This window comes from Alosa alosa, chromosome 6 (assembly GCF_017589495.1).
Source record: "Alosa alosa isolate M-15738 ecotype Scorff River chromosome 6, AALO_Geno_1.1, whole genome shotgun sequence".
NCBI lineage: Eukaryota > Metazoa > Chordata > Actinopteri > Clupeiformes > Clupeidae > Alosa > Alosa alosa.
Window position 1 is genome coordinate 26710126 of NC_063194.1, and position 12991 is coordinate 26723116.

The following is a 12991-nucleotide window of genomic DNA, read 5'->3' on the forward strand; positions in this document are numbered from 1 at the left end:
TGGAAAAAAACAGAATGACAGAATCTGGAAGAGGACGACAGTGCTTAGGCCTATTAGCCTATTATTCAGTAAATATTACAAAATTGACAGTGTTCTTTGTGGTAGGCCTAGGTCGTCTGAGTTCTTCTATTAAACTATAGGAGCAGTTTCGGCATTTGTTCATTTAAAAAATCTTTAAAAAAAGACATCAAAGTTCAACGTTCTGCACTCCAGCCCACTAAGTGGCAGTAGAGTGTGGTAGCCTACTAAGAACGGAAGTTTCATCACTGAGCGAAACGTGTGATTTACATGGGTAAATTAGTAGGCTCAACAATCTTTGGTGTTATTGTAGCCTATATATGAAAGCAATTTATATAGCTAGAAACGGGGTTGCCACCCGCCATAAAACTCAAAAAAGAAGAAGGATTAACAACCTGAATGCTTACTTATTGAAACGAGGATGCTTCTGTTTTGTCCAACTTGTGGGAATGTGCTGATTGTGGAGGAGGGACAGAGATGCTACAGGTTCGCCTGCAACACATGTCCTTACGTGCACAATATTACTAGAAAGGTAAGCGTAGTCTACGTTTTTATGTGTAACTTGGACACTTGTGTGAAGATTCAACAAGCACACACGCACGTGTGTTTTACGCATGCTGATTAATTGCTGAATCGCATTGCGAATTAGTGCTGTCAGGTTCAATACTTTTTCCGATGCTTTTTAATATTTCACAAACGTCTGTAAGTTAGATGTTCGTGTTTGAGGTAACCTAAAGACCAGCGATGTCAACTCGAAGGCACAGCTTTTTGTGTCCCAGCGTCATGTGGTCAGTGACTGCTCCACAGTTGCGTGCGTCGCAGTGCTGGAGACGCATCCCATTCACTTTGCATGGGCTCACGTCATCCGTGGCCGAACTGAATTGTGGGTCCTTTGCGTCGCGTTTAACGTAGAAACTTTGTTCAAACTCTGTAACTTGGTCTTGAAAAGCACACTTGGGCAATGTATTTTTCACTTTTGTAAACTTTATACTTTTTGAGATATTAACACAAATAAGCTTATTTTTCCCCATAGACTTTGCATTGGCACTATGACATCACAAAGGGCTAATTAAATTGATTTGCACAGTATCAACTGCCAGCTGCTCAACTAGGCCACATCAAAGAGCAAGTTAACTGATTGCACCTATATCAACTGCTTTCTGCTCAACTAGGCCAACTCTCTCTGTGCCTCTCCATTCTACAAGGATACAGGCCTGATATCGCTCCGGTGCCACGCCGGATTTCCGGCATACCGATGTGTCTGGGAAAAAAAAAAATCAGGTTTGCGTGATCTCACATGCAAATTTCTTTTGTTTCCCACACTGGCAATGTGAAACGTAGCCAAATTCATAGAGTGCAACTTTATGAAGCCAGTGGAAGACACCAAACTTGTCGATAAAGGTATAAATAATAAATAGCGCTGGTCTTGGATAGAGGAGGTGGGTAGAGACGAAAAGCCCTTTGGAAGCTGGTGTCAAAAACTCCGGCAACCAGGAGCATGTTTCTGCACTTTGTGCGCAAGGAAAATATTATATGGAACTAGGGGTAAAAGTGCTGCCACGGCACGAGTTAGACCCTAATCATCAAGTAGCTGTCCAAGCAATTTAACACACCTCACGTAGGTGGCTGATCAAATTCACGTCAGGTCGCTCCGCTCAATTTCGCTCTCCGCTTCACTTAAAAATCATCCCGCTCCAGTGAAATCGCTCCATGCTCGCTCCAGTTTAAAAGAGGGAGAAATAAATACAAGCCGAATTGTCACCTTAAACAGAAAACTTAAATCCCAAGAACTAGGCAATTTCACTCATAGAACATTTTATTTTAAAATGCAACACCGATTGGCAAGCTTGGCAACGTCAATACACATAAGCCTAAAACTAAGGGATCAGTGGGATTAATTGCCTAAAGAATACAGGCTTAGTATCCAAGTTTTACTTTCATCTTTCTACTTCATATGAAGCATATTCAAATTGCTCACGTTTTTCTTTGCTCTCCGTAGCCTAGCGCACTCTCCACGAAATGTGTCTTAGATTCTCTAAAAGTTAACTGACAGTGTCACCACATGGTCTACATTGTATCTAGTTGTTTTGTAGGAATAATACACTTGTATGACTTAGACTTATCAGTTTCCTTTCTAAAATATTTAGCGAACTCCATCCCCATCAACGAACTTAGACCAATATCTTTGAAATGAACGGTCTTGGTTTTATTCGGAAGACATGAATTCTGGGTGGATTTGGGCATGCCTCAGACTCGTGGTGTGAGCGGTATCGGAGCGAAACTGGAGCGGAACAGAGCGGCCGCTCCAGCCTCTAAATTAAAAAGCGTTCCGCGCTAAAACAAAATTCCATCTGCTCCGCTCACTAGCTCTGATCTGTCGTTTACAATCGCTCATCCACTCGTCACTTTGTGTCAGAAATTAGCGGAGGATAAACTCGGCCTTACGCATCTTTTTGTCTCGAGGCATTACACACAGCATCTCGCCAGAATTTAAAAGAAATCTGTCCGACAAACTTAAGAATAACCTGTTTAAAATAAGTGGTGCATATTTTGCAGAAAAATGAATGTCTCCTTGTTCATGCCGTTTAGTCAGTGGTTAGGCTACTAATCAATTCCTAGTTACAGTGCATGAAAATGTTATCCGAAGTCTTATTTTTTCGAAAGATAGGTCCCATGGACCGGAGGTAGAAGGGTGTGACGACAACAAATAGAAAACCATAATGGCAAATCACAAAACACAACAGCAGATAAAAAAAAATCACAATGGCAAATAAAAATCACAACGGTTACATAAAGATCACAACAGCAAAACACAAAACACAATGGCAAACAACGCCAAACCAGAAATCACAACGACAACTCATTAAACACAATCACATTAACTTCTAGCAGAAATATTAACTTCTACCGGAAATCTCTTCTCAAGAAGAACGTCACTGATTGGTCAGAAGTAGGGCGGGAGCAATGATTTTCAGTTTCACAGGTGGGATATGGAAGCAGTTCGTCTGTGTAGTTTGAATTGGAGTATGTGGCTTTGCATGCTCTTATACAATTACTATACATGCTATGTCCCAACAAGTTGAAGTTGTTTCAAAGAAGTACTGCATCATTTTTTTTAATGACCACCACATGAAGGATTTAGTTTATGTATTCGCCTAACTTAACATATGAAGCTAGCTAGTATATAGGACACTCGGAGTCATTCAGAGTTGGGGGTGCTGAGAAATCTACGTTCAATGACATCATATTAAATGCAGCACGACAGCACAAATGCATAACAAACTTAGCCCACACAGGCGTGTCACCAACAACATTTGGGGCATATCCCAAAGCTACAGTTAAGAACAAAATTATTCATAACCCTGGCAAATAGATGATTTAGTGTTGATTTTTTTTCTTGACCAATATGTTTGTTCTGACTGACAATTACACTGTCACATGCCAAAAGGTTGTAAGACAATGTGGGAGAAACATGAGATCAAAAAAAGAAGCGGGTCATTCCACGCCAACTCAGCCACCCATGTACATGACACCTCTCAGATTTTGCTGAAAAGCAGTGAATATATGCCTTACGTTACCAAACAAAGGAATCTGAAGTTTCAGGTCAATATCTCAAACGGTTTGCCTGTGGCGTCCATTTGAATTTCGGGTGCCACGACCCTTATTGACATATTGGAATTTCACATTTCATCTTTTGCCATTTTTGGAAGCCCATAGGGTCATTCCACGCCAACTCAGCCACCCATGTACATGACACGTCTCAGATTTTGCTGAAAAGCGGTGAATATTTGAGAGTTCCGCCAATTCCATCACATGGGCTTTTCCCATGCAAAGTTGCAAAAAAGCGACTTACAGAAAACATTAAGAACATTACATTCTTCTTTGTCAGTGCAGAAGATATTAAAAAACACGGGGCTGGAAACTGGTGGTAGTTCATTGTAGCCTGTACTTTAAGTAGCCAGTATTTAATTGTTTGCCATCACTGAGGGTAATACTAAGTTATTTCCACTATTTTCATGCTTTATCATCAATAAATTCTCCCTGATCTACATTCCAGACTTCTGGAAACAATGTCCAAAATGGTGCATTATGAAGAATAAAATTCATATTATGGAACTTCATAGTCAAAAATGTTATTTCATTAAAAGAAAGAACAAATATGTATCTTTATCTGGTATAAATCCCATTAGGATCATCAAGTGCCCACATGGTCATTTGGGGGTCCAAATATGGGGTTCCAAGAGTCACCTCTGCCGGAGAGGGTTTTTGGACCCCCATAAAAACCCCACCAGTGGTACCATACCCTTCAAATTCATTTTGGCAAGAGCAAGGTTCCCACATATAACAAATAATCCTGTTTAGAATAAATATGATCATTAATTATGGTGCTAGGGCAACCCAAAAAGTGAAAATTCACACATGCCGTCAACATTTTTTAGGACTTTGGTGACCCACCTCTCACCCAAACAGTAAGGAATGTTGATTCTGCCTCCAGAATTGTGTAGTACAGGCTACAATGAACTACCACACCAGTTTCCAGCCCTCTACCTCTATTCGAACAGACGTTATGGGCTTCCAAAAATGGCAAAAAATGAAATGTGAAATTCCAATGTGTCAATTAGGGCTGTGGCACCCGAAATTCAAATGGATGCCACAGGCAAACCGTTTGAGATATTGACCTGAAACTTCAGATTCCTTTGTTTGGTAACATAAGGCATATATTCACCGCTTTTCGCAAAATCTGAGAGGTGTCATGATACCCCGATATTGGCTGTTTTCACATGGAATGACCCAAGCGTTTTCATCTTTTTTAAAATTTTTATGAAAAATGGCAAGTCCAAAAATATTCATACCCTTTAAAAATAATTAATAGAAACATCTTTATTTGCATTCACAGCTCTCAAAATAGTTCATATAACACTACCAAGCCTCTTGGCTCCACAGTGATTCAGGACTGTACCTTTTTAAGAGCAATCCGGGTTTTGAGTCAGGATTCAGGAATGATTATTTGCCATTACTCTGGCCTTGTGCTCGCTTTTTTGACGGATTGAGGTTAGAATGCGGATCGGGCCGCAAATATCTGTCCGAACCCGGCCCGCGTCCGACAGAGTTGCGTCCGAACCCGACAGGCCGCATGCCTCAGTTATTCCCATGCTAGTGATTAAACGTTCACATTTGTGGATAGCCTGTCTTTTTAGCCCATTAAACGGAACACACAACAAATTGTCTACATAATCAGATGAGTGTGCACGCATGCAGGTCACACACAGCGCACATTAACACAAGAGGCCCAAGCAAGCATAGCCTAAATAGAATTCTTGTCTTACCATTGACGAAAAGTCTTAAAAATGAACTGCAACAGTCGTTGAAACTACAGTGCCTCTGTCACTGATCCATATGCAGCATCGACGTTAATTGGGGCAACTCGAGGAAATCCTCATCCAGTTGAACGAGACAACCTTATAGCCTACCGGTAGCCTATGTCTTTACCACAGTATGCAACGCAAATAATCTTAAAATCTCCTGATAGGCTAACAACTTTTTTTAACGTCACCCAAGACTGTGCTTATGTGCATATGTGCGATGTGCATAACCTTTGTTTATGTAGCCGTGAGACGTGACCACACGTGTGCATTTCAGGCGGCATGCCTGAAATGCGTTGTCACGATAAACAAATCTTGCACGCAGGAAGAAGGCTATTAGGCCTTTTTTACATTTTACTTTATTCTCAAAAAACAAACGTTTGCATCATGTAAAGCAGACCTGTTGGTTACCCAACATAATAAGGAATTTAAATGTAAAGCTTCCAATGCATATCGCCCCCATGTGTCCGAACCCGAACCGAACCCGACTACAATTTCAAAGTCAAAGTCAAAGTCAAAGTCAGCTTTATTGTCAATTTCTTCACATGTTCCAGACATACAAAGAGATCGAAATTACGTTTCTCACTATCCCACGGTGAAGACAAGACATATTTGACCAATTTTAAGTCCATGAACAAACATAACATTCAAGTAAACAAAAAAGTAAGTAAATAAGTAAATAAGAGGGCACATATAATAATGAAAAAATAAGAGCAGCAAAATTTTGTCCAAATTGTGCATAGACAGTCAATAAAATACTAGTGCAAATACTGTAAAATACTATAAAATACTGTTTGACCTAAGTAATAAAGAAGAAAGTGGCATAGTGGTTGCAAGTTATGTAAGAGCAGCAGAAGTGTTGTGTTTTTCAGGACAACAACACCAAGTTGTAAAGTGTACAAGTGTGCAAGTGTTCAAGTGTGCAGGTGGAGTAGTGCAGGTGGCCATTGTGGGTCCAATGTCCAGGATGTTATGTAGCTGAGGGTGGAGGGGGAGAGGAGGGAGAGAGTTCAGCATCCTTACAGCTTGGTGTATGAAGCTGTTGGTGAGTCTGGTAGTGGGGGGCGCAGGCTTCTGTACCTCTTCCCAGAGGGCAGTAGATCAAACAGATTGTGGCGGGGTGACTTGCATCACTCACAATTTTGGTCAGCCTTTGCGGGTGAGGTGGGTGGTGTAAATGTCCTTCAGGGAGGGGAGTGAAGCACCAATGATCCTTCCAGCTGTGTTCACTATGCTGCAGGGCTTTCCTGTTGTATTCAGTGCAGCTTCCGCCCCACACAGCGGAAATAAATAAAATGAACTAAATTAAAACTAAATGAACTAAATGAAAAATTTCTAAATATTTGTCCGAACCCGACCTGACCAGTCACTCTAATTGAGGTATGGACTCTGGCTTTGACACTCTAAAATGTTGATATTGTTCTAACCATTTCTTGCCTTGTTTATTGTGTGGTTTAATGGTCAAATGCCGCCTATTGGGGCAGGTCTCTCGGCAGCCTGCCTGATCTTTTCCTCCAAAAATCTTAATGTAACCCCTGGGTCATTCCACGTCAATTCAACCAGGGCCCATGCACTTAGGTCTCAAAAAATGTGCTCTATACAAAACATATTGATGTCAATGGTGCATTTTACCCATCTTCAGGGTGGAAAGTGAAAAAGAAAGATTTGCATAAGACAAGTCAAATTGGTGTTTTTAAAAAGAAAGGATCATGGAGAATAAAGAAAAAAATATTTAAAAAAATCAAGGTGTTTGGGTGCTCTGAAAATGAGAACCAAAATGATTTTTCAGACTTGTAAGGTCTGCTGTTCAGACCCTGAAGGAATTTATTTTCTGTTCATTGTTTTTTGTGAAAGTGTTTCTACTTATCTCAGTAAGGAAAATAAATCAAGAGCCTATGCTGAGTACAAATATGTCTTCTGAAGGCCTAAACAGAGCCCAGCCAAAAACTCCAATAAAATTTGTATCAACTTTGAGGGACAGCTATGACCATGCAGGATTATCCAGACCAAACATGACGATTTTGCTACATACTATTCCTATTTATGTACCAGCATGCAAAATTTGAGCCTCCTACATGGTTTAGTTCTTGCGCTGTGGGCTTGTGAACTTTGACAAAAAAAAGAGGCCAACCAAAATCGACACCCCTCTCCCCCTGTAAAACTGGCTGTATCTTGGAAAGTATTGATCTTACATAAGAGTAATTATGACCCATCGCCAAGAGCTTAAGCGGTCATATAGGTTTAGTCAGTTTTTTTTTTTTTTTTTTTTGAGACAGTTTTCTGTGAATATCTCGAGAACCGTAAGGTTTAGGAGGACCATTTTTTTTGTATGTTGATCTCAAGGGGCCATGCCAACCCATCCCATTACCACTTATTTCATGTATAGCGCCACCTAGTTAAAAATTAAAAAGCAAAAAATTAGGTGTTTTCATCACAATATCTCTGGCTGACATGGTCAAAACTGCACGAAATTGAAAGTGTAGGATCATTATGACCCCCTCGAATGCATGCCAAGTTTTGTGAACTTTCGTTCATGGGGGCCTTACAATAAAATAATTTATGTGTACATTTAGTGACCATTACACCAACAAGAATTCCGGGACACTGAAAGACCGGGGTACCGCGAAACTTGGTGGGCATGTAACCCCACATGTGGAACCATCGTTTTTCGTTTTGATCTGTAGCCCCCCCCGCTGTACTGGACCCCCTGAAAGGAGGGTAGGGCAGACTTAGTTTTCTGTGAATATCTTGAGAACCGTAAGGCCTAGGATGACCAATTTTTTCCGTATGTTTGCCTCCAGGGGTCATGTTAACCCATTACATGTGCACACGTGCATAAACAGATACCTGCGCACACATTCACAGTAATCATCATTATGACACATACTCACACAGTAGACATACTGTATATACGCATGCATGCACATGCACAAACACACATACGCAGGCAACCACACAGCAGCAACCACACACACACACACAAACATAAGCGTGTACACGCACACATGCACACAATTCAAGAATTTCTCAGAATTATGAACAGGCAAGATGGGGGTGGGGTTGTATAAAATGAATTTTACATGTGAAATCTATGAACTAATCATGTTTTGGTACTTGTTGTCTAGCAGATACCAGTGAGAATTGAGGGTGGATAATGCAATTTAGTGAGACAGTTAGAATCATATAGGCCTTTCAGCGTGATTTATTTTTGTGGAAAAAATGTGCTGGACTGGGCGGCAGTCATATTTTGTACCGCTCTGCGGTACATCTAGTTTTACAGTGTGTCTCCTGGGTAACATAGGTAGGTACACCTGGTAATTTTTTCAGAATTTTGAGACCTAAGTGCGTGGGCCCTGGTTCAATTGACGTGGAATGACCCCCTTGTTTTAGTGTTACCGTTTACTTTGAGAAGTTCACCAGGTCCCTTTGTCTGAAAAACACCTAAAACTAATATATTATTTATAGCTATTCTCCACTTTGGGGATGGTGTTTTGGTGGTTGAAATTTTCACCCCATCCCAAAATGGATCACTTGGTCATCATGTATGCTGATCATGTGTCACTCTTCTCCAAACATGCACAACTCGGCTTAACCTTTATATGGGCACACCTGGACAAAGAATTTAGCTTTCGCTGGATTTTTTATTTGACCCAGGGACATGGCCTGCGATTGGCATAAAAAAGAAAGCATTAAACCCAAATGACGCCATGTCTATTTCAATTGTGGGGGTGAGAAGATTTATCACACATTGTTATCATACACTGCTCAAAAAAATGAAAAGAAACACTTTGAAAACACATCAGATGGATGGACCAAATCACAATGTTCAAGACTGTTCGACTGGATTTAAGTCAGGGGAGTGTGGGGGACAGTCAATGCTATCAATTCCTTCATCTTCCAGGAACTGCCTGCACACTCTAGCCACATGGGGCCGGCCATTGTTGTGCACCAGGGGGAACCCAGGGGCCTCTGCACCAGTACAGGGTCAGCCAGTAACCATTTATACTCGCGCGGTGGTCGCGACACTACTGTAGTTGCAATATTCTCCTAAACAGAGGTGTTTCTGTTTGTTGCTGTTGTGAAAAGGCTTCGCCTACTTTACACCTTAGAAGAAGCAATGAAGATGCTCTAGTTGCCATGGTGAATCTGTGATCGGTGGCGGGGTCAATTTGAGGGAGCCGTGAGCGCGCACTTATCAAGGATATGTTTCACCTGGCTTGATGAATCCGTGTCTGCTCATCCTGGCTTGGTCTTTGTGTGCAACCAATTAAGCCTGGACGCTCTTGTTTTAGATTCATTAAGCTCAGCTCAGTAACTTGTCCCGGATGTCTTAATTCTACTTTTGTGCAACGGGCCCCTGGTGAGTTTCTCAGAGTAAACGATAACACTAAAACAAGAGGCTACATTAAGATCCTAGAGGAAAAGATCAGGCAGTGTGCCGACAGACCTGCCACAATAGGCGGCATTTGACCATTAAACCACAATGATCCAAAACATACAGCCAAAAAAGGCAAGAAATGGTTAACCGATATCAACATTTTAGAGTGGCCTAGCCATAGTCAGACCTCAATCCGTCAAAAAGTGAGCACGAGGCCAGAGTGATGGCAAATAATCGTTCCTCAAAACCTGGTTTGCTGCTGAAAAGGTGCGGCCTAGAATCATTGTGGAGACATGGAGAAGCTTGGTAGGTATTATATGAACCATTTTGAGAGTTGTGCAAATAAAGATGTTTCCAGTGAATGTTAAAAAAGGGTATTAATAATTTGACACCATTTTTCATAAAAATGTTAAAGACAAAAACACTTATTTTTTTGATTCCACACTTCTACCACATTGTCTTACAACCACAAGGTTGTGTCATTTTTAGTCAGAACAAACATATTGGTCAAGAGAAAATCACCTTTAAATCAGTATTTGCCAGGGGTATGAATAATTTTGTTCTTAACTGTATGTGAGGGTCCGGGGGTGTCCCCCCTAGGAAAATGTATGAAATAATTTTGAACCCCGACCAGTAGGCACGGCTGAAGTGCCTTTGAGCAAGGCACCTAACCTCTCACTGTTTTCCGAGCGCCACTGTTGATGCAGGCAGCTCACTGCGCCGGGATTAGTGTGTGCTTCACCTCACTGTGTGTACACTGTGTGCTGTGTGTGTGTCACTAATTCACGGATTGAGATAAATGCAGAGACCAAATTTCCCTTACGGGATCAAAAGAGTATATATACTTATACTATACATTTTTTGTACATTCACATTGTTACTTTCATAGCCAAGAAAGGCTGAAGTGGAAAGGGACAGGGTTGTAGTACACATTTTGTTGATTGATGCTGTCTCGGGCCTTGTGATTTTGTAATTATAGGTAAACAACAGAAAATATCCAAAGCTAAAAGAGGTTGATGACGTGCTTGGAGGAGCTGCAGCATGGGAAAATGTTGATTCCACGGCAGGTATGTTGTGGTGTGTTTTTGTGTTTTCAGTATGCTTCAAGTATCCGGTCACTGTATCACAGTCATGATCTCTTTTGGCTCTTTTTTAGAAAAATGTCCAAAGTGTGAACATCCAAGGGCTTACTTCATGCAGATCCAAACTAGATCAGCTGATGAACCAATGACCACCTTCTACAAATGTTGTAATGCTCAGTGCGGACATAGGTGGAGAGATTAACATACAAAGTCTTGTTAAAGTACAGGGAAAACTATTATTAAAATTATTTTAATGTAAATACAACTAATAATGAATGTCATTTATTCAATAAAATATTCACAAAAGTTATGGTCTAGATGTGATTTGCTTCAGTAGCTGAAAAATTGAGTCAGATAATGTAAGAACGTGTTTTTGCATTAGATATGAGGCATTTTGTGTGAGCAATAGTTGGATTTGTGTGTATGTTACAGTATGTTTACCTACCTGAGTTTTACTTGTATTAAACTTAAGTGATATTGGTCACATTTACCTTTAAGCTTACTGATTTAATAAATTGTTAATTCACCCACCAATTACATATATCTCATCTCATATGCCATGCCAATACTCTTGGCTTAATCTTGGTTTCTCGTAATATTACCATTGCTTCACCAGTCGCTCTCATTGTTCATACACGTGTAAACCTGTGAGCGGCCCAACGCAATTCTCATCCGTGGGAGCACGTCTGTGCCATCTCTCTCCTTTCAGACGGTACGCAAGGGCTGATGGCTGGTACGCACACACTAGAGGTGGAACGGTACATGTATTCGTGTATTGGGCTGATGGGTGTTTATTGCCGACCTCACGGCACATCAACGGTTAGACCGAGAATTCTCGTCTTAAATCAAAATTCCACTGGAGCTCCAAGCAGATTGGTACACGCAGCCTTACAACACTGTTTACAGCTCTTCGAGCCACGGTAAAATGTAATTTTTGGTACATAGCTAATTTAGATACACTTATGGTGTGGGTGCTTGCGTTTTTTTAGGAATCCGCCGTCTTTGTTTGTATTGAAATGAAAATATTAAGTGACACATACACATAAGAGGTCGGAAATACGGGACGGTAGGTAATAGGTGGCGTTCCTATACCATGACAGAATATGCCCATTGAAAATGGTTTAGTTAGGCTAGTTTATTGTTTATTATGAGACACCGTAAACGTGAAGGTAGGTATAACCCAGTATACTGTATATAGGCTACAGCTGAATTGTGGAATCACAAAGGAAGAGGATAAGATCATCGTCGCTGACATGAGGTGAGTAGGCTAGTAATGAATACACGCAGAAGGTATGATTAATGTATTTGTTCACAGAATGAATATTAAAGTTGTGCACTTGAACTCTGTCCTATTTGTGAGCTGATATCTCCTAAGTTAAATCATACGTAGTGCCCGGTTTGAATGCTTCGAATTTTCTGTGCTTGAGTTTTAAACATGATTCAAAAAACGTTCCGTGAACGTTCAAACTGCAGTTCCTTCCTGACACAAACAACCACAAGGTGTCACTTGGGAGTTCTGCCACTACTATTTTTGATGCGACTTGACTTAGCCTACTGCTTCCGTGACGCAGCGGGGGCACGGGAACTTAAATTGATCACGGTAGTTTAAGCTTACACTTGACAAAACATTCTAATATGAAAATGTAGATGCAATTGTAAAATGGTGCAGCTCCTTTAAGAAAGCACCGTGCGCAGGGATGGAGAGAGAAAGCGAGAGGGGATATGTGTGTTAGAACTTAGCCTACTTTTTTCACATGCATCTATGTGCTGTTGAGACTGGAGGAGTCATATTCAAAATAATGCAAATTTGCAGATAAAACCAATTATCCTCATTCATTGCAACCTCAGCATGCCTGCTTGCCGTTGTTCAAACGAAAAAGATCAAAGCACCTTTTGCGTTTGAATGTAGGCCTAGCACAAAAAATGTTTAAACAGCTGGACAAATGATTTAGCTAATTGATTATAGCCTGTACACCAGCAATTGTTGAACATTTACCTGTACAAGTACATTGACAGTAGCACAGCCTAACAGCATGTTGTAGGCCTACAGTAAAAAATTCACTTAAATTGCAACCGCAATATGCATGCTTGCCAACGTTCAAACGACAACGAAAAAGATATCAAAGCAACAAGAGGGTTGAGTCTGAATG

The 12991-nt window shown here is 40.8% G+C and overlaps 1 protein-coding gene across 1 annotated transcript; it reads left to right on the top strand.

The window, feature by feature from the left end:
* Positions 1–267: 267 nt before the first annotated feature.
* Positions 268–11366, top strand: polr3k (polymerase (RNA) III (DNA directed) polypeptide K). Its single transcript, XM_048244748.1, has 3 exons — positions 268–550; positions 10739–10826; positions 10916–11366. The coding sequence occupies exons 1-3, from the start codon at positions 440–442 to the stop codon at positions 11041–11043; spliced, it is 327 nt and encodes a 108-aa protein (XP_048100705.1). The 5' UTR covers positions 268–439; the 3' UTR covers positions 11044–11366.
* The last annotated feature ends 1625 nt before the right edge of the window (positions 11367–12991 follow it).

Coding starts and splice junctions, on each gene's coding strand:
- polr3k (XM_048244748.1), top strand. CDS start 440: ATGCTTCTGTTTTGTCCAACTTGTGGGAATGTGCTGATTGTGGAGGAG. Junction 551..10,738: donor TGCACAATATTACTAGAAAG/GTAAGCGTAGTC, acceptor TTGTAATTATAG/GTAAACAACAGAAAATATCC. Junction 10,827..10,915: donor AAATGTTGATTCCACGGCAG/GTATGTTGTGGT, acceptor GCTCTTTTTTAG/AAAAATGTCCAAAGTGTGAA.